The following is a 21,856-nucleotide window of genomic DNA, read 5'->3' on the forward strand; positions in this document are numbered from 1 at the left end:
AAGTCAGAGGAGATGGGCACAGGTCTCTAGCAAGCCTTGTTTCCTCCAGAAGCAAAGCAAAACATTTTCATTTGAGGTCACCAGTGATCTGAACACAGCAACCACTTTCATGGACATGAATTTAAGTATACCATCAGCTGTATCTGAAATGCATTGCTTGATTATTGCAATTAAGTCCCAGAAATTAAAGCAGAATTAACCACTCCAGCTGTTTTCCCTTTGCTGCTTGCCTGCTCCTTAAAGCAGAGAACTGTGTAGGTGCCACCCTGATACTTGTGCTTCAGCTACCCCAAATACAGAGCAGCTGGAATTATCTGTTCCAACATCTGTGACTAACATCAGAAAAGACTGCTAACCCTACCTTCTTCTGCAGATATGCCCCGGGGCTCTGCCTGTCCCTCCCCAGTGACAATGAAAATTATGATGCTAATCAGACAACAGTAGCAACGTGTGGAAACTTACAGGACTGGCTGCAAATTCAAAAACCTGAAAAATCCCTCTAACATCCTAGCAAGGTTAACCTTCTAAGAGTATCAAATAACTACTCACTCAAATTCACCAGCCTTATGATTTGATGCTGCACCTCTGAAGTGACACATCATTTGACCTGATCTCATCTTGTTTTCTAGTTGCCAACACACCTTCTTCCTTCTTGTTGCTTCACAGCCTTTGGGTTACACCACTCAGTGCTGGGTTTTGACAGCCATTGACTCTCTCCACGTCTCTTGCATTCCCCCCCTTTGTGCTGAGGCTATCCTTAGGTATTTCACCAACACTGGAAAGCTGGAGCATAGGAAATTCCATGTGAATATAAGGAGAAACTTTTTCACAGTGAGGGTGACAGAGCACTGGAAGAGGCTGCCCAGGGGGGTTGTGGAGTCTCCTTCTCTGGAGACATTCAAACCCAGCCTGGATGTGTTCCTGTGTGATTTAGTCCACGTGATGCTGCTCTGGCAGGGGGTTGGACTAGATGATCATTGGAGGTCCCTTTCTAACATTCTGTGATTCTCTGAACACCTCCTTCTGGGCCTTCCCCTTGTAAGTCCCTGTCATTAAGGGGTCACTCACAACATCAGTTATTTTTTTCTTGCATCCATTTTCTTCCTGGCTCTTTTTTTTTTTTTTTCTTATTTTGCTGGTTTGCTCTTCAACTTTTCTTTACCTTTCAGGATCTTTTTAAAGGTGGGGTTTTTTGTTTTGTTTTGTTTTAAAGTAAAAAAAACAACCAGCCTACCTGACTGTTACACAAAAATCACCACCTTTATGGAAGTCTTGCTCCAGACATCTGCAAATCTGCATTACACGTTCACAGAATCACAGAATCGTAGGGTTTGGAAGGGACCCCAGAGATCACCCTGTCCAACCCCCCTGCCAAAGCAGGGTCCCTAGGACAGGTTGCACAGGGAAGCATCCAGACAGGTCTTGAATCTCTCCAGAGAAGGAGACTCCACACCCCTCTGGGCAGCCTGTCCCAGGGCTCTGTCACCCTCACTGGGAAAAAGTTCTTCCCCAGATTGGTGCGGAACTTCCTGTGCTCCAACTTGCAGCCATTGCCCCTTGTCCTGTCTGCACAGAGCACTGAAAAGGGGCTGGCTAATTCCCCCTGCATCCCATACTTAAGATATTGATAAACATTAATAAGGTTCCCCCTTAGTCTTCTTTTCTCTTTTCACGTGCTCCACCTTCATCAGCTGCAACTGCCAATTACTAGCAACATCAATACAAATAAAGGTTGTGACAAATTCTTCTCCACTTACTTTTAGTGCTTTGTAGATAACCCCAGGCTGCCTAGGTGACCGAGTGGTATTGTTCTCCAGCTGCTGCTCCACAGCTCGCCTAAGTCCAGAGAAATCTGTTGGAGGATTGTATGTCCTTGTTCCCTTGTAGTGGATTGAGCTGAAAGCCTCAGGAAAACAGCTTAGCTTCCGAAACCGATCCTGAATGAGCTTCTCAGGAACCTCAGAAGGATGATCTATATATAAGAAGTATATAAACAACTGATTGTTTAAAACAACATTCAAATCACACAGTGCTTTCAGATGCAACGCAGCACTAGTTTTCCTAATAAAACTTTCTTTTATCTGGAATGCAGTTACTGTATTTGACAAGAAGGAAAAGATACAAGCTGTGTCCAGTAGCAGTGTCTGGTATGTTGACACAAACCTTTAGATTCTAAGACCAAGTTCCACGTGTAAAACCAGAAACATCTAGGTTTGGAAACAAAGATACCTAGAGTAAGTAGCAATAGATGACATAATATAAAGGAGCTATTGTGTCAGCACTTGTTAGCTCATCTCACCAGATCATTAAGGTGGTATACCCAGTCACAGCACCTAAAAACCGGAGGACAGGAACCTTACATGGGCTGCTTATTGTCCATGTCAACCCTGTAGCAAGGAAAACTGAGCCTCTATCAGCCCCTTGTACAGGGTGAAGCACTTCAGAACTGGCCACACCAGGTCAGACTCCACAGAGCCGACCACATTCTTCTGCCTGCTTCCAAGTACCTTCTGTAGCTTTCAGAATAAAGAACGCCCCGTCTTCCCTGCCCTAAATCTACATAAACCCACTTCATCTCAGTCATCCACAGATAATTATAGCTTGCTACCTATCCCCATGCTAAAAGCTTTCTTTCCTAGTCCTATCATTATCAGAAGTGATCACAAAAGTCTAATTCTTTTACTACGCTGACTTTGCACACAGGTGTGACTACCACTGCATGTCACGACCTGCTGGAGGAGCAAAATTCAACCATGTGAAACTCTGCATTGCCAATCAGCAAACCAGTAGGTAAGACAAGGAACTGCATTGGTAGGTAAGTTAAGCATTAACCAGGAGGAGTGCCAAGTTCTTCTACTAGCTGAGGACCTCACTAGTCAGAAAAGCCAAAATGAAAAGGTGGGCCAGCAGGAGCTGCTGTGGTACTGAACAGCAGAAGACTGTCAGATGTGCAGGGACAGCAGGAATGAGACTCAGCTGCTGCAGTTCATTAGGGCATCAGAAAGGGACAGAATGAAGAAAGGTTCCATCACACCTTTTGAAACGGGGCAAAAATGGGGCCAGAAGAATAAATTTACATCCCTGTATAGTCAAAACCAAAATGTGCTGTGACTTTCAATAGGACAGTGCTTTTCACTCAGGCATACATGATTTAAATTTAAATATACATGATTTAAATTTAAAAACAGGTGATTTAAATATGCATAATCCAGTATGACATGAGCCAAGACAAAAGTACTGGTGAGGAACAGTGAAAGCAATGGGAATAACGGTATGCCAGGCCTGCTGCTTTGGCTGCATCAGATACTTGCACAAAGAAAAGTGGTGTTAAACCATCAGCTCTGTGCCACCACAACCTCTGTTCCAATCCCACACCAGCCTCAGAATGACACTGATCCACAGAATTTTAAAAAATAGAGTGAGGGTACTGGAAGCATTGAAGTTCATGGATTTCATTATTCTTGCTCATCCTACTTTCTACACAGAGATTTATTTTAGGGGTTTTTTTGCAACAAGATCCTCCATATCCCTGCCAAAACCCTGGGGTGTCTCAGTTTTCACCTTCGTCTGCTGTATCACCCATACTCATGATCTTTTGCGATGACCCCTCCTATGGCTGGCAGAACTCCCATCATGACTAGTCAGTGTCGATGTCCATCTGGCTAAGAGGATTATTCTAGCTGATCTGGGGTAGTCAGATCGCCATCAGGGAATGTTCTGCTATTTCCATAGCCTGGCTCCTAGTCTGGGACAAGTGAGAGCGAAGCTCAAACCACATCTTCTACATGGTAGTACAGAACGCTGAATATTCAATGCAACCTGATAAGTTCAGATAGCGTTTAGCACATTGTAATTCAGTTTCTTACTGCCTACTCACCAGAGCCCAGGAGCTTGGTGTACACAGTCTCGTGAAAGATGATGACACCTGGACCCAAAGTTGACAGAGGAACATCTAGGCCACAGCGGGCTGTGGTAGCTTTTAGCTCCTTGGTGAAATGTTTTAAATAAGCCTCCGAGGCATCACCAAGGAATTTGAAGAGATCATTGTGGAGCCTGTCAGCACGAGTACGGTAGATGACAAGGTCAGAGATGGCCAGGACCTTCAGCAGCAGCCGTGTTCTCTGGCTGAGGTTCACAGTGGCCCCCAGGAGGCCCTCTGTATCAATGACCACCACTTTGCGGACAGGGTCATAGGCTGCCCAGACTCCAACCGTGCAAGACTCTTGGGCTGGAGACGTCTTGAAGACTTCCCGGCCATAGAAGAAAGTGTGGTTAAGGGTGTGAGACTTGCCATCCCCTGTGTTCCCAAAGATGGACACTACCTTTAGATGCTGGTCAGGACTGCAGTCCAGTTTCTTAATAAATTCTTCTTCATTCCTTACCTTCAAAAAAAAAAAAAAAAAGAAAAGAAAAATAACAACTAAACATCTATGCAACTGGAATAGAAAACACTGAAAACACAGCTGGCTTCAGGACTCAGAACATTAACAAGAGTGATTACTTCCTGTCCAGATTTCATCATAAGTTCATGGGGCACCAAGAAGTTCAAAGCAAATAACTTAGAAAGCAGCTTTGTAACACACTTCAATAGGATTTAGGCTGTCCCTAATGTATGTGCTTTGGAAGTGATGCCTCACAGTGATCACCTTTGTAGTGAAACCTCTCGGACCTCACCCCATTCCCTGAGGCAGTCCTTTCAGAGAGGGGAGCACAACCCTAATTCCAAGCCTGCCAGAACAGCAACTTGGAGGATGGCAGAGGCTCTCAGTAGCACTGGTCTCCTGGAAAACATCCAAATTCAGGTGCAAAACAAGGGAATGCTTTTGTCACCTTACTGTGCCTCATCCACAGAGGCCTCGGACCTCTTTAGGGAGAAAAGGGGTTAGGGGTTGAAGCAGGTCAAACTGTTTTCTTGCAGAAGTGCCACAACTACCTGAATGATCTATTTCCTAATTTACTGTATTATGCTTCATCATTAAAAAAAAAAAAAAAAGTACAAAAAAAATCCCCATAAAAAAGCCAAAACACAAAAAAAAACCCAGAAGAGTGTAGACAGCCTTCAGCAGGTAACTTCTCTGGCTTCACATGGATTGGATGACAAGCATCTTGCTTGTTAGAGAACAGGGCACATTTTGTGTGTGGATACTGGAGCAACAGGGAACAAGCAATGAAGCAAAACAGGTTAGGGCTCTGGGCAAGAGACTGCCTTGGTTTTGTTGCAGAACATGGCCTTGGCTTTCAAAGGTTCCATGCTTCTGGCTATGGTTAATACTTGTTTTTAGTTCTTTTAACAGGTTTTATCCAGGTGTTGTGTGACAGAAGAACATAACTGAGGCACTTTGAGAAGGATTAAATTCACGTCCTCCAACAGGACTCGCTCCTCCAGGAATCCCTGTCAGCTGAAAGGACATGGGCTTCCATCCCCTCTAGCCTGCCTCAGCTTCTGGAAGATCCTTGGCTATCTCCCCTTGAGAGTATAGTTGGAAGGTCTCACGATACCTGATCCAAAGAGGGCATGCTGATTTCTTTGAACAAGTTTATTCTTAGATGAGCAACTTGGTTTAGGGCTCAGTCAGTCCCATTTGCTCTGGTCAAATCTATAAGCACCATCCAGACTTTGAAGGAAAAGATAAAACAGCCAATGTGCCAAAAACTAAAACCCAATCCATGTGCCAGGCTGCAAAAGAAATACCGTGGGCTGGGAGGCTGCAGCAGCTTCTCAGGGACTCAAAGCATTCAAGGCAGCCTTACAGTGTGGAAGAAACCAGGGAATAGAGAAATCAGATGCTCTCAACGGAATCTTTTCTGGTGTCTGTGGGAGCCCATCAAGACACCCTCGAGTTGTATATGCACAAGAGAGGGTTTGCTTTTTTGGCAGCTAGAAAGGTAGTCTAGACGTCAGACACAGTTTCTCTTAATATTTCTGGAGATGTCTCTGGATTAAAGGAAGTTCCTTGCTCACGGGATAGCTCCTAAAAACTTTCAGAGATTTGGTAATATAGTAATGTTATGTGCCTGTAAGAAAGACGGGATATGATAATTTCTTCTCCAGATTGTTTTGGTTTTCACTCCTGCCTTCCAAACGTCTTATGATAAGGGTGGCAGATCCTCTTTTTGCCAGAGTCGGTGCCTGAACAGACCAGATCATTCTGATTATGTGCTCCCTGGACAGCCCAAAGAAATATCAATCTTCAAACACCTGCTTAAGCATCAGCAGGACAGCTGAGAACTAAGGACTTTGAGGCAGCACTGCTTAGTATTTTGGTATCAAGCTGGAAGAGCATGTGGAAGTCAGTGATGTCAGAAGACACACAGGGCAGTAAGGACCACAGGAATAAAGGTAGCTCTGCAGTGCATTTCCACCAGTAAGAAACAGAAGCCAACTCACACAAACTCCACGGCAGCTGAAATTGTCCCAAGCTGAGTTAATGCAAACACCCACACCACCAGCCTGCTTTCACAGTCAATGCACCTTAACAACTGCTGATATCAGGGCAACTTGTTGAGGAAAGACGAGCTGGACTGGTGAACCAAGCAGAAGAATGACGATTCAGATCACTCCAGCAGAAATGTTACTCTGAACATCAAAGGAGGCACCCAAAAACTACTGAGCCCCATCCTAAGACTCTAGGCTCTTACAGACTGCCTAGCAGTACAGAACTCAAGTGATTCAAAAGCAAGTCACCCAGGAGAAGAAGAAAAGTCCAGCTAGTCCAACGTAGTATCTCACAGAACTTAGTAATGGGTGAGAAAGAATATAGACATGAAAAGAGTAAATGTTCCCTAGTGTGCTTTACCAGCTTTCAGTAGTCAATTGTCAAAGGACTGCATCTAGATACCTTTATGAACCTAGACATAATTTTGGATCCTGCAACACCCTGTTACAATAAATTCCACACAGGGCTGGGCCAGGGCACAGAGCAAAGCAAAACCAAAAAATAAACCAATGCAACCAGAAAAAAAAAAAAAAGTCTCTTCCTTTCATTGAGTATATTTGTACATCAGGTGTTTCTTGTACACCTGTCACCTTTAACCAGTGCTGAGCACAGTGATGATACCCTGAAAGAGCCATTCACGACAATCCTCTTATCAGCAGTCAAATTTACTTTCTTTAAGCAAGTTCCTTTAACGACATTAAAAGTCAAAGGGGGTGTAATAAGTGTGTCAAAGTACTAATCCCCATCAGGCTCAAGTCCCACTCCTCCATTTTGCTTCTCATCTCTAATAAAGCTGGCACAGGACCACCTTCTGCTGCATGTGTAAAGGACTCATGTTTCTATAGCTGTGTCTGCTCTCACATCGCCTGAGAGCTCCACACCTCCAAGATGAGCAGCAGAAGGTAAATACAAAGCCTTCCTTCAGTTACACAGCAATGCCAATTAAAAGTGAAAACTCTGCATGCCTAACCTAAGACAAGAGGCATCTCTCCAGCTCCCCTCCCTGTTCTGCCATTTCTAGCATCAGAGACTCATTTACACTTTTGTTATGGATCTTCTAAGAGGACTCTCTTCTAGTAAAGCCCATTATTCCTCCATCGTAGATTAAATCCAGGGTTAAGCCTTCTTTTATAGTTTAAAACTACATTTTTCTTAGCCACTATCATCCATCTCCCTGCCCCCCTGCAGTCTCTCCACCCATGCTGAGCTGAAGTGAAGGTCTTCAGTAGGAAAGCCAGAGGACTTTACAGCTAAAGTCCTCTCTAAGGAGGACACAAAAACTCACACCACGGTGCCGTGGAACACATTTAGACCTGAAGCCTCCTTGTCACCCATACTTGGAAATCTATCACACCTAACCTCAGTTTCCTAGATCCGAGCCATAATAAAAGTAGAACTGTTTAGGAAGAGACCAAAACCAAAACCTGCTAAAGTTACACTCCTGCCTGTTAATTTCTTGGAAGTGTTATTAAAACAGTAACATGTTAAAAGCTTTGGAACAAAATACATAAAATATAATGGAGTTTCCAGTGACCTGCACTCATACAACTTTAACTTTGCCTCCAGGCAAAAGAAACACATCAAGGGAATCAGACATTTTTACCACAATTTCTCCCTTTTCCAACTCTCTATGAACACTTTAAGGCTTACTAATATTCATGGAAGCAGTACACAAAGGCATAGCTGTGCCAGGACAATAGCTTGAAACAAACAAAAAAATCAAGACTGCTTGGCATAGTATTCATCAGACCGCCTTCATTTGCTAGTCTTACACTGTCCCTTTGACTTACATTGGTATTTTTGTTGTTGCATTTTGAAATCTCCTTCTCTGCTTGACCTGATTTTGAGTATTTTTAATAACTAAAAATACATTTTCTGTAATCTAGAAAGATATCATCATGTAAATAAATGTATGAGTCATTAGACTTGTCTGAGAACCAGCACATGACAGTATCTTCTGACACACAAGCACTAAATGAATAAAGAGGATATAAATTTAACATACTTTTCAATGAAGGGAAAAATAAGCTACAGGATTTGTAGCAGCACATCCAAAGAGATGCCAGCATAAAATCACAAACAGCTGAAAGAAATCGGTCTTCAAGTACAGGCAGTCAAAACAATCAAGTGGGAAGAAGAAAAGACTATTTCCCTAAGAGCATGGCTTAACATTGGCAATATAAGCAATTCTGCTCACAGCTCAGAAAGCATTTTTAAAAGACAATGCTTACAAGAATTCAGTCTAACACCTGAAATCAGGGGGAGAAAGGGCAAAGCAAGCTAAAAGAGGATATGCAACCTTTTAGGCAACCCTGAACTTCTCAAACACAAAACTGAGACAATTTTAGGTAATTGATCTTGAGGACAGAGTATCACGTCAATCATTAACAGCATTGTCAGATCTGCTCACTTTAACATGGCCTCTAAATTTTGGCAGTTGTGTTTTAACTACAAAAAACTGAGTTCCTATCCAGAGACAGATTCACACACGGGTCTTATTAGTTCATGCATAAAGCCCCAGGTCCTGCCTTTAAGTCATTATATCAGAATTTCAATGTAAATTGAAAAACAAGCAAGAGAGTGAGCTATAAAGCAGCTTTCTTCCTTTAACTACAGCCTATAAGACTGTAGTTAAGTCTTATAAAAAGAATAACCTGCACCTCAGCACAGTGCTGCCACAAAAATTCCCATCTCTGCTGAGCTCCTCACAATCCTGGAAAGGCAGTGCCTGAACTGCCAAGTTCAACTCAAGTCCAACAGGCTATTAGACAAGCAGCTGAAAACTCCCTACTCTTGCCCCAGGAGAAACTTGTGCTGATATTCCCAAATGTTTCTTGAGACCAAGTGAGAAAAAGGATTGGGTAGCTCCCTGTGACAAAGAGAAACCACTATGAAATCCATTACATCATTACATCAGCAGGGGGGCCCTAGACTATCATCATTCAAACCCTGTTTCTGCAAAGACTACAGGTTAATTCGGGCTGGAACGGACCTCAGGAGGCCATAGAATCACAGAATGGTCTGAGTTGGAAGGGATACCAAGGATCATAGAGTTCCAACACCCCTGCCACAGGCAGGGCCACCAACCTGAGAGGTCATTTTCCCCTTTCAGCTTTTAGAAGCCTCCAAACAAGACAGAAGATTTTAATTGTAAGCAGGTGCTCTAAAAAAGAATAAATGCTGACTTTAAGTCCAAGCAGCTCTAGCTTCCCACCTTAGTTTGTCTCCTATACCTTCACTTCTGCATGACTTCCCATGGAATAATGTCATTTATGCCATTACTCAAGTCTTCCACATACAACTTAAAATCCATAACCCAATCACATAGTCACATTGGATAAATAAGTGCCTCCAAAACATGTTTCCTAAATGTTTCATGAAAATAAACAGCGAAGTAGAAAGGAAGGTCTGCAATAACCTTTCTGAGGAAAAAGCTCATCTCTTGCCTGCTCCCTGCAGCCACCAAGGTACAGTGTTGAGCTGAGCACTCAAGCCCACACTTGCTAGCCAGTAAGCATGCCAGCTGGTGTGGGGTAGCACACATACTGATCTCCTACCCAAAGGACAGAAGGAAAGATGTAGAACTGTTGGAGAAGGTTCAGAGGAGGCCGTGAAGATGGTTAGAGGGCTGGAGCACCTCCCCTATGAAGAGAGGCTGAGGGAGCTGGGCTTGTTCAGCCTGGAGAAGAGAAGGCTGCGGGGGGACCTCGTTGCAGCCTTCCAGTCCCTGAAGGGAACAGAGAAACAGGAGGGGAATCAGCTTGTTAAAAGGGCAGACAATGGCAGGACAATGGGAATGGATTGAAGCTAAAGGAAGGAAGGTTTAGATTAGATATTAGGGGGAAGCTCTTTACAGAGAGAGTGGTGAGGTGCTGGAAGGGGCTGCCCAGAGAGGTGGTGGATGCCCCATCCCTGGAGGTGTTCAAGGCCAGGTTGGATGGGGTCTTGGGCAACCTTGTGTAGATCCAGGCCTGGAGGTTGGTGGCCCTGCCTGTGGCAGGGGGGTTGGAACTCTATGATCCTTGGGGTCCCTTCAAACCCAGACCATTCTATGTGGGTAAGCACTAGATAAGTGGAGGCAGGCATCTCAGAAACTAGACTGCATTAATTCAACTGCTCAAAGAGATACTTGTGGCTACATTAACATTTTATGTCAGCTTGGAAGAGATTTTCCCAAAAGGGGTGCGTGAATGGATTAGTTGATAAAATTGCTTAAATCATACCAGTAGTTACAATCTGGCATTCAGAAGTAAGTTATTAATCACTGACCCAACAAACACTTATTTGTCAGTATTGTCCTCAGTTATCTCCTATACTCCAGCCAAGCTGGCAGAGGACATCAGCATTTTCAAGATCACAGTCCTACAGAGCCTAAAGCCCAACCTGACACCAAACACAAGGAGAGATAAATAAAGGAGGGGACAGAAACACCCTGAGGATGTAAGGTTAGATTCCAACACTCCTCCTCAGCTTCAGCTAGTTTTGATCTTATTCCCTGTGCTGTGTGCAGGTCTGGCTCAAATGAAGGCAAGCATTTGTGCAACGAGTGTTTTCTAAACTCAAGTTTGTCCCTCCTGCTTATCTGCCTTCACTACAGCACTACCTATGGGTTCTGCTGAGGTTTGTCCTGTTAAGGCTCCATACACACACATGAAAATACTGTCCCTAAACTGAGTACTTTTTTCAGACCAAAGCTATCCTTTTCCCTCCCTCAGCTCTGGCAAAGGAATTCAGGGACAGCATTTTCATGGGTTTGCACAGACCTTAACAGAATGAGTCTCAACAGGACCTGCAGGTTGGTGCAATGAAGGGTGGCAGCTGCCCATGTCCATTACAGGACTCCTTCCTGAAAGAGGAAAAGACAAATGAGTTAAATCCTGCATAACAACCCTGCCTGTTTCAAAGGTTTTAAGACAGTGGTGGAAAAAAAACATAAGGGGATCAGAGCTAATCCAATTTGGCTGGACTTCTCCCTAACCCAAGAGGCAATACTGACTGAAATATTGCTATTATCAGGTACGTTACCCTTGTAGATGACAGCTGAGTTACTTGAATGTGCTGAAAGCAGAGGGTGAGACAACTTGCGAGCTGAAAAGCTACTTTTGCAAGAACTCCAAACTAATAAAGATTTCAAGGTAAATGCAACTGCTGCAGAAATAATACTAATTTAAGGGTATCATCTAAGACTTAAAAAGAACAGTAAACAATGAAGCAGAAATTATTATTCTGTATCCTACATCCCTTTCAAGCTCTCAATGGATGTTAATTTGACCACTCAACTAGAAAGTACCACCCCAATGTCACAGCTGTAGCAGCAAAGACCACATCCAGGTGAAGAGACTTGCCCAGAAGACAGAGTCAGTGAGCGAGCTCACACTGTAACTATTGGTCTTCCCCAATGCTACAGGTAAATAGGTTACCTGCATGGAGGCTACTGCATACCACTGTCCTTATTAAAAGGAGCATTTACAAACTTACTTGTATTACAGTTCCACTCTTCCTACTTACTTTGGTTATCTTCCCAACTGCAGGGTGTTTTGGCAGACTGTGAAACTTCTGCCTATATGCAATCCTACAGCAAAGTTTTAACAACCCAGGCAAAAAGGTAAAAGGAATACTGCAGAGTATCTGCCACCCAACGACCCCAGCAGAAGTGACTGGAGGAGATGGACTAGATGATCTTTCAAGGTCCCTTCCAACTCCTAATGTTCTGTGAGAGGACAGAAGCAGCAAGCTGTGAGTTCCCTTTTCTTTCTTTAACACACCTCAAAGCAGTTGTATCCTGCTCCTGCTGGCTGCACCCAGGAGCCCCAAAGGACTCCTTGGATAAGCGAAGAGGTACTAGAACACTCCCTCCCCGTCTCCCAAAACCCCATTTAGATCAGGAACTTAACTAAGTTTGGAATTACCCGCTGCTTGATTTGAGGCGTTCCCAGAGCTGCTGGCTGCCAGCTTCTCTAACCTGTGACATGCTGTCCTTCCTTTCCACACCTGCACTCCTTTCAGCATGCAGACAAAAGAGGCAGGAAGCAGGCAAGGGACTGGACTGTAATTACAACTGGGGAGAGCTGCATCATGAAGGTGCAAGAGGAGTTCCAAGGGAAAAGCACTGTTTCTAAGAGGCTATGTTAAAATTAGCTAGGAGTCAGCCAGAGTGTTAAAGGAGCTGTGCATTTGTTGAATGGATCTTCTAGAAATATTCTTCAAAATACTAGTATACGCCCAGGGAAAGGAAGAACAGTCCTTGCCAGCAATTCCTTAGTAGTTTTTCTATTACTTTATTCCAAGGACTGAAAAACAGGGCATTTTTGTGTAGGAGAGGGAACTGCAAATCTGATAACATACCAGAATGGCAGGAATACTGAAAAATAACAACGTAGCAAGAGAAAATTTCCTGGAGCAAAAAAATTCCTCAAAAAAAATTTCCTCCAGCAAACTCCCAAAAATTCTTTGTCAAGAAAACCTCTCTGAAGCACATCAACTCATCAGTGGCAAAGCAACAGTGATGAGAGACAGACATATCCTGATCGAATAGAACACACTGATCTAAAAAAACTTGGATCCTTCCATGCTACTTCTTCCTCCTTTATATCCATGGCAAACATGCCAGCTGTGACTCTTCAGCTTCCAGGATACAGGCTAAAATTCCCAGAAACTTTCAGCTGACTGTGCTGCCCTCCAGCTCAGAACACAAACATTCCCCCAACAGCTTATGAAGGAAGAGTGTCATAGGAACTAGCAGTATTTGCTACACAATTGCTTTTCCACTGCAGCAGCAAGCAGTAAGGCTTCAGCGATTGGGATCTTTGCTTGGCAGAGAAGATATATGTCGGCTTGCATTGGCTAAGAAAGAATACTTGACTAGAAAAAACATTCCTTGTGACTCTCCATGCTCTCATCCCTAGGCATTGGCCAGGCTCAAATCAGCAGGTAATCAGGGAAAAATCACAGTACTTTAATCAGACAACTTTCATTGTGGTCACCAACTCAATGTCCAGAAAGAGATCAGTGGTGTCCCTCAGGGGTCCATATTGGGACCAGGGCTGTTTCATATCTCTATCAATGACACAGTAGGATTGAGTGTACCCTCAGCAAGTTCGCAGATGACAGTAAGCTGCGTGGTGCAGCTGACACCCCTGAGGGACAGAATGCATCTCATGATGTTCAAGAAGGCCAAGCACAAGGTCCTGTACCTGGGTCAGAGCAAGCCCTGTTATCAATACAGGCTGGGGGACTGAGAGCAGGCCTGTGGAGAAAGACTCGGGGGTACTGGCAGATGAAAAACTAGACATGACCCAACAACGTGCATCTGCAGCCCAGAAAGCCAACTGTATCCTCACCCGCATCAAAAGAAGCGTGACCAGCAGGTTGAGGGAGGTGGTTCTGCCCCTCTGGTGAGACCCCACCTGGAATGCTGCATCCAGCTCTGGGGTCCTCTATACAAGACAGACAGGGAGCTGTTGGAGCAAATCCAGAGGAGGGACACAAAAACGATCAGAGTGCTGGAACACCTCTGCTGTGAGGAACAGCCAAGAGAGCTGGGATTGCTCAGCCTAGAGAAGGCAGCTCCTGGGAGACTACATTGTGGCCTTTCAGCACTTAAAGGGGGCTTGTAGGACTTTTTGGTAGGTCCTGTTGCAGTAGAACAAAGGGTAATAAGTTTTAAATTAAAGGAAGGTAGATTTAGACTAGATGTAAGGACAATTTTTTTTTACGGTGAGGGTGGTGAAATGCTGGCACAGGATGCCCAGAGAGGTAGCAGATGCCCCATTCCCGAAGCACTCAAGGCCAGGCTGGACAGGGCTCTGTGTGACCTGATCTAGCTGAAGAGGTCCTTGCTCATGGCAGGTGGTTGGACTAGATGACCTTAAAAATCCCTTTGAACCCAAACCATTCTGTGATTAGGTTTACAGCAGGAGTGAGAAAAGCTAAGCAGCCAGCACCTCTGAAGAGTTATCACTATGTGCCTGTAACTTTTTAACAAGAGGGGACAGAAGAGGACACACAGATTGTTCCACTGTTAGAGACTGGTTATTTAATGATTGTATAAAACAGACTGCATTCAAACCAGGGCAACAGGTCATTCTGCATCATCCAAACTAACTGCAAAGCATTACAGAGATCCTCATCAGTATTTGCTGGGGGAAAATAGCATAATCCTTTATGTGTCTAACCCAGCATAAAAAGAACTCAAGGAATGGAGCTGGATTTAGGAAATTGGGATATCTACTGGCAGAACAAAAAGACCCTGCTAACTGAAGAAAGGGAGCTCACAGCAGGTATCTCAGGGGAGATCCAGTAGTAAACGTACGCTCCCTTCTCCCTCATAAAATTATACTGCTGAGGATATTATTCTTGTGACTAGCCAAAGGAAAAGCTTTCTTTTCTTCCCATCTCCTTAGTAAACAAAGTCAGCACCACTTGGTCGTTCTTTGCAAGCCAGAGTTTGGATAATTTCTCATGACAGAGTTAGTTTCTGGTTAAAGATCTGCAAACTCTTTAAGGGATACTAATAATCTAGCACATCCCCTGTCTTCTGGGGTTAATGAAAGACTTTCACTACTTCTATGAAGTTTATGTGCCAAGTTCCTAATTAGAGCTTTGGCCACAGTGTTATTGTAGAAGCCAACAGCAACATTACTACCAAGTTCTGACCCTGTGGTAAGAACTCTCAACATCTGTACCCCAAGATAAATATACCAAATTGTTGTTACATATTGTTGAGCTTTTCTTCTCCCCTACCTCAAACGTAGCAGTAAATGGCACAGTATAACTGATAGGGAACTCTCGGCTTTATGCAAGGAGCTCTACTGCAAAGGGGTTCTATAAAGACAACCCAAAAATGGATACAGAATCACAAGGTTGGAAAAGACCTTTCAGATCAGAGTCCAACTGTTCCTGTCCTATGCTAAACCATATCCCTAAGTACCTCATCTACCTGTATGTTAAACACATCCAGGGATGGTGACTCAACCCCCTCCCTGGGCAGCCCGTTCCAGGCCCTGACAACTCTCTCAGTGAAGAACTTTCTCCTAACATCTAATCTGACCCTTCCCTGGCACAGCTTCATGCCATTTCCCCTTGTCCCATCTCCTGTCCCCTGGCTAAAGAGACCATTACCCACCTCTCTACACCCTCCTGTCAGGTCAGTGTAGGCAGTGATAAGGTCTCCCTCAGCCTCCTCTTCTCCAGGCTAAACATTCCCAGCTCCCTCAGCCACTCCTCAGAGGATTTGCCCTCCAGCCCCTTCCCCAGCCTGGTTGCCCTTTTCTGGACTCACTCCAGGACCTCAACGTCCTTCCTATGGTGAGGAGCCCAGAACTGGACCCAGCACTCGAGGTGCAGCCTCACCAATGCCAAGCACAGGGGCACAATCACCTCCCCACTCCTACTGGCCACGCTGTTTCTGATACAAGCCAGGATGCCGTTGGCCTTCTTGGCCACCTGGGCACACTGAACATACCATTCCTGCATAAACATAACTATGAGACAGATACAGACGTGTGGAAATGTCCAAGTGACAGTGAGACAGAATCAGAGCTCAAAACAACTATCTTAATGCCAATTGTGTTTTTATTGTTTCATTTTGCTGTGTTTTTCTTAGTAAACCCACAAGTATAGGGGAGTTTTAAAAAAGATCAAGGAATTGACTCCACGAAACATCTCTGACGTGCAAGGGGCAGCACTAATGAGAGCTTGTTTGAAAAGTCAGCAAGTCACAGATAAGGAAGGAAAGCTGACATATTGACAGTGCAGAACAGGAGCATCAGTTGGGAAGTCCACAGACATAAAAAAAGGGGGTTGTGTGTTTGAGTCTAACTGGGCAAAGAGGGGATGTGGAAAGTTTAACAAGAGCAGTGACAAGACTGAAGCAATTGACTGCGGACATAATCCCCACAGTATCATTCTCAGTAGCGATGAGCAAGGAAGACAGACTATGTCAAGAGCCAATTAACCAACAGATGCTGCAATTATCAAGAACAATTTGATTGAGGTCTCAGCTTTAGATATATGATAGATAAGGCCAAAAGTTTAATACTGTGTAAAGAGAAACTGTGTAATATAGCATCACCACAAATGATGCCAGCTTGTAAAAGATGGACAAGATTTGCTTTCTGCTGGAAGTAGTCAATAAAGTCTTATGAGGAGCAATAAGTCCTGGAAGAAGGAAAGGAAAATTTGTGGTGTAGGTCAAAATGGCCGAGAACTAACTCACAAGAGTCGCAAATCATCATACTGTGTGGTGTGAGAGACAGCTGGGGTAAGACTCCATGAACAACAACCTCTCCCAGTGGTTCTTCCACAGAGTTGCAGTGCAAACTTGGATTTAACCTTTAACGGCTTTTGCTTAACATGAGATAACCAACCTCTTTTTGAGGTGCTCAGATATAGTGCTGTTATGATGAACATGACAGAGAAGCTTGGATTACAGAGATACAAGCATAAGCTACTGTCAGTTATCTACAAACAACTGCTTCACAAGCGATAGTTTTAAAATGGGACCTTTCCTGGCTAAGTGGATTTGAAACAAGCACAAGAAGTCCTCAGCTTTCTGAGCTTATGGTTATGTCTGCAAAGTGCAAAAAGCACCAAACTAGCTCAGAACAGGATGGCACATCTGTGCAATATGGCACAAGGACAATTATGCAGATCTCAGAATTGTCATAGCTGTATCAGCACACTGCTGAGCCTAAGCTGTCCATATCTCAGCTAAACTAATTTGTTCAGGCACAACTCCTTATGGATGAATTCACACTGCTTCTGGATGTGGAACTAGCTTAGTCATTGCTCACACTGTAAGTGTCCTTCAGTTTCAAAGCTACCACCTCCAAGAAGCCAACAACAAGGAGATGAAACACTAACCTTAACAACTCCAAGTTCCAAAGGAAACTAAAAAAATTTCTGTGCCTTGTGTTCCCATCTCATTAAGGCACTTTCAAGTTATAAGTTTGTAAACATATATCCATCAGCAAGTATCTCAATCCACAGTGTTTGCTCAGCAGCATAACCAGTTCTGCTTAATTGTGTAGGACTAGTGTTTAACATTGCTATGGCAGGATCTACCACTGACAGCAAGTCAGCAGTTCCCTCTCTTATTTCCTAACTAATACAACAATCCTCAAGTTCCAAAGGTCAGAAAACAGACAGTTAAAGGTAGCTGGACTCCATGATTCTGACAAATCCATCTCCTGTCTGCTCAAGCTTAAAAAGCCACAAACCCTCAAACGCTAAATCTCCACAATTCAAGTTATTACTGTTTTGGCATTTCTAGACAAAAGTTTGGTTTCAGTAAAGAACATTCTAAGGGTTTCTTCTCAAATAATCAGCAATAATATTGCTAATGAGAAGCACAAAAGAAGAGACTAATGATCACTTTCCTCAATTTCCAAATTGGCCATACAGTATTGTCAAGAGCTAAAAACACTACAGAGGTTGTCTTCAGAACTAGCTAGTCAACAGACAGCCCTCTCTAAATAAAGGTCCTCACGCTCACTGCAGAAACATCACTGTAATAGAAGCACTCTCTAAGTTCCAGCTGACAGAAAAATATTTTAATTGAAAACTCTCAAAGTGCTTTGACATTGGCTGTGTGATGTCATGGAAGTATTCGGCTACGAGGATGAGAAGATGACTCCAGATGGAAGAGCTCTGAATCAGTATCTTGGGGGTGAAGCAAAATCATTCTTGGAGAGCTTTTTCAACGCTGTTCTGATCAAATTGCTACGATCTGATAAAGGACTATTGCTGTCCCAATAAGGAAGATGGGTTTATTGCCCACAGCATTCAAATAGCCACTCGCTGCCAAGAGGCAGCCCAAAGTCTGCCTCAATAAGGCTTACAGATTCACGAGTACAAAGGTAACTTAAACCAGTACAACCACACACAGCCACAGCAGCTTTCCAAGGCAGCTCTATTCTAAGGCATTTCAGAGCTTGGTCTAGTGGCTAGATGAAGACTGTAGTAGGTGCATCTGCCATGCATTACAAGGAAATGTGTGTGAGCTTGGAGCACATACAAACTTCAGACTGCTAAGGACACCTGAAACTCACTCACTCAGCTTGCAGCCCCTGACATTCTGTGTAGCATCTTCCGTGTCAGCGCATCATAAGGACTGTCACCTTTTCCTCCCTTTCCCTTCCAAAATTGTCAATCGGAACACCTGAACCAACCCAAGTATCTCCCATCTATTCTATCCTGTAGTATAATCACAGTATAATTACCTCTACATGTTCTCTTCCATAGTACAGAACAGTTGCATAATCTTTATGTCACATTCCCTTGTAATGCCTGGCAGGCACATTGGCTGTTATTATGACAGACACAAATAGTTTACCTACCAAAACGTAGAATATAATCACAATTCTTTTTACCGCCGGTAGCACGAATATGTTAAATTAGAGCAAGCAAATATTAAGCCTTCTGGTGACTACACATTTTCTTTAAGTGTCTACTGAATGAGATTTAACGTGAAGGATGCAAACTAGAAGCCAGAGCCAAACTTTCAGTTTGACTTTCACAGGTCGCTGTTTGTACACTTTTACATTGTAAAGTGCTTATGCTCACCAAATGCAAGGGCCAACAGAAGAGTTAATTAGCTGCTTATATTCAATGCTAGACTCTCTAAATTGTGCCTCCTGAGCACAAGCTGTTCCTAGTCACCTATCATTACTACCAACAGGCCTACCCCAAATTGATGGCAAATTTCCCCCTCTTTCAGCAAAAGGCTAACGTGAAATAATATTTGTGACATGCAATACAGCTTAACCATGGTGTCTGTAGGACCTGGATGGCACATTTTGGATCCTTATTTCTACTTTAGCCTATTCCTAAAAATCAGATGGATTTACTGATGCTGAAGGACGGTAGCAGGGTGCTATAGACATGCATTAGCACTGCTTGGTACAGGGCCCACCCCTAGTCATATGGTAGGAGACAGGCTGCCAGCACTCCCATTTGCAGAGTATCTACTGCAATACTCTCAGTTCAATGTTGTTCAGGAATGATCAGCATCCTGGACAGAGAGCTCTTATCTTGGTTGCGTGTGTCTCAGTACAGAGACAATTCTTTCACCAGCTTCACTTACCAAGCCTCTCAGAGGAGGCTCTTGTCACACAGAGGGCTTTAATGACCGTGACCTTTTGAGGAACTCAGGAGCAAAGCCACTCCAAGACACTGTGTCTTTTTGGCCCAAGATACTCACTCAGTGACGCTTTACAGGCTATCCTCATTTTGTTACCGTTGCTGCCAGTTACACTTCAAGTATTAATCATGCATTTCTATCTTAGTCTAACAGACTGCTGCAACTAAATGATCTCACCCGTTCAAACCAACCATGGCAGTTCTTACCTGAATCTCCTCAGTTTCATCTACTAGGAGGAAACTCACAACTTTCTCTGTCATCTTCCTTCTCTTGGTTTCCTCATCCATCCCCTCCTCCTCTTCCTGCTCTTGGGCTTTACCAGCATGGTACACAGTGACAGGGTGCTTCCTTCTGTTCCCCCCAGCATGTGTTCTCTTCTGACACTCAATGCAGAGGTTGATTTTGCAAACCTGGCACCTCACTGCAGCTATCTGTCTCGAGCCTGTCATACTGGCGTGCATTATGTTTCCATTGGCACCTTTGCAGGAGTCACAGTACGGGACATGGCCGGGTCTTATACGGGTCCGTTCATGGTTCCGTAACCTTTCCGGCTGATGCAGCTCTTCTTCACAACGCTGGCACTGTAGACTCCTGCACTCATCACACTCAAAGATTGCTTCATCTGTCCCACTGCAAACATAGCTTTCCTGGCACAGGAGTGTGGTATTCTGTCCTTTCTCTGCAGTCTGCGTGTGGGCGCTCATCTTCGGGTTTCTTTAAAGCTGTGTTTTTCCCTCCTGGTTCTGTTTTGAACAATGATATGTTTACGAGTCAGTTGCAAATTTAGCATTTTCTCACAGGAAAGAAACACAATAGGAACTCTGACTGCACTTAATTTTAAATAAGTAATAGATGTTTCTACAAGATCCATACACTGACCTGCCTCTCCAGGAGAGTTAAGTACAGACAACGTTTTCTTCCTCCAAAATAAACTTAAATAACACGGCTGGTTTGATGTGCTATTACACCAAAACGCTGGTACACATTCTCTGCTCTGCTTAGCTGCAGAACATACTTTCAGGGATGAGAAAAAGCCCAGCCTGTCATGCTTCAGCTGGCAGGGTGGGTATTTCCCTGGAGCAAAGCATGGAGAGAGGCAGTTGATGAGGGAGAGGCAAAAAAGGCATGAGAAACACACATGTGCATGCACACTTAACATGTACACACACACACACGCAGAGGACCGTGTCAATACTAGAAAATTCTCTGCTCGCACTCCCAAGCTAAGCTCCTCCTTCAGAGTTCACAGTATTTATTTGCTGGGAATTTCCTGATGTGCTCCGCCAGATAAACAGAAATCTGCTCTCTTTGTGCGCTCCTTCTAGTAACGCTGGAGATCGATCGCGACCGCGGCCGGGCTGACAGGCGACGGATTTTCTCCCTCTCCGACCCAAGTTGCCCAAGCAGAACCCCCCCGCCTCGGCCTCCCCCGGCCTGAAACCAGCGCCCGCTAAGGGCAGGCTGCGCACCGAGCCGCCTTTGTCTCGACCTGCTGCCTCCCGGCTGCGCGGGGCCCCGGCCCTGCCTCCCCAACCCGGCCTTCGGCCGCCTCCCCTCCCTCCTTTCCCAGCCCGCCCAGAGCCGCTCTCGCTCCGGGCTGACCCTCGGGGTCTCACCCACCACCTCTCCCCCCTCCTGCTTTCGCGGCCCCGGCGGGGAGCGACCGCCCGCGGCGGGGTCCGGACGGCCAGCCGGGAGCGCTGCCCCGCGAGGCCGGCACTTGTGGCTCAGCCGCGGCCGGGCCGGGCGGGGGCGGCGGGCGGGCGGCCCCCGCGACCCGGCTGTACTTACGTAATGCCACTGCCAGCCGGCGCTTCTCTCCCGCGCCCCGCACCTACCTGGGGCTGTGCCCAGCGCGGCGCCCTCTTATTCGAAGCAGCGGCCGGGAGGAAGGAGGAAGTCTCCGGCTTCCTCCCGCCGAGCGGCGGCAGCGGGCGAGGAGCTGCGGCGGGGCCGGGAACAAAGGCGGCGCGCACGGGGCGCTGCTAGCCGGGCTATTGTTTACAAGCCGGCGGCCACCGTTCTCCCCCTTCCTCCCGCCGGCTCCCGGTGACTAAGGGGTCGGGTCCCGGCCGCAGCTTCCTCCTCCCCCCCGCACCCTCCGCGCCCGGGGGGGGTTGTCCCGGTTTTCCTCCCCCAGGGGCCAGGTCGGCGACCCCACCATGCAGGCGAAGGCGCCCGGGAGGGCTGGGCAGGGCAGGACCCGCGCCCCTCCGCCCGTTCCTCTCGTTGTCAGCCGGGATCAGCTGATCGCGGGGAACTTCAGGGTTATTTTCTC

The 21,856-nt window shown here is 45.2% G+C and overlaps 1 protein-coding gene across 1 annotated transcript in view; it reads right to left on the bottom strand.

Moving 5' to 3' along the window:
• ZFYVE1 (zinc finger FYVE-type containing 1) overlaps positions 1-21,648 on the bottom strand; it is a 29,480-nt gene extending 7,832 nt beyond the window's left edge. The window contains exons 1-4 of the mRNA XM_084263880.1: positions 21,417-21,648; positions 19,785-20,321; positions 3,878-4,382; positions 1,758-1,972 (exon numbers count right to left, since the gene is read on the bottom strand). Coding sequence (XP_084120006.1) covers positions 1,758-1,972; positions 3,878-4,382; positions 19,785-20,282 — 1,218 coding nt within the window. The 5' untranslated portion in view covers positions 20,283-20,321; positions 21,417-21,648. The remainder of the gene's footprint in view (positions 1-1,757; positions 1,973-3,877; positions 4,383-19,784; positions 20,322-21,416) is intronic.
• Between the last annotated feature and the right edge of the window lie 208 nt (positions 21,649-21,856).

The sequence above is a fragment of the Gallinula chloropus genome, assembly GCF_964237585.1.
Source record: "Gallinula chloropus genome assembly, chromosome: 4".
In the NCBI taxonomy this organism is placed as follows: domain Eukaryota; kingdom Metazoa; phylum Chordata; class Aves; order Gruiformes; family Rallidae; genus Gallinula; species Gallinula chloropus.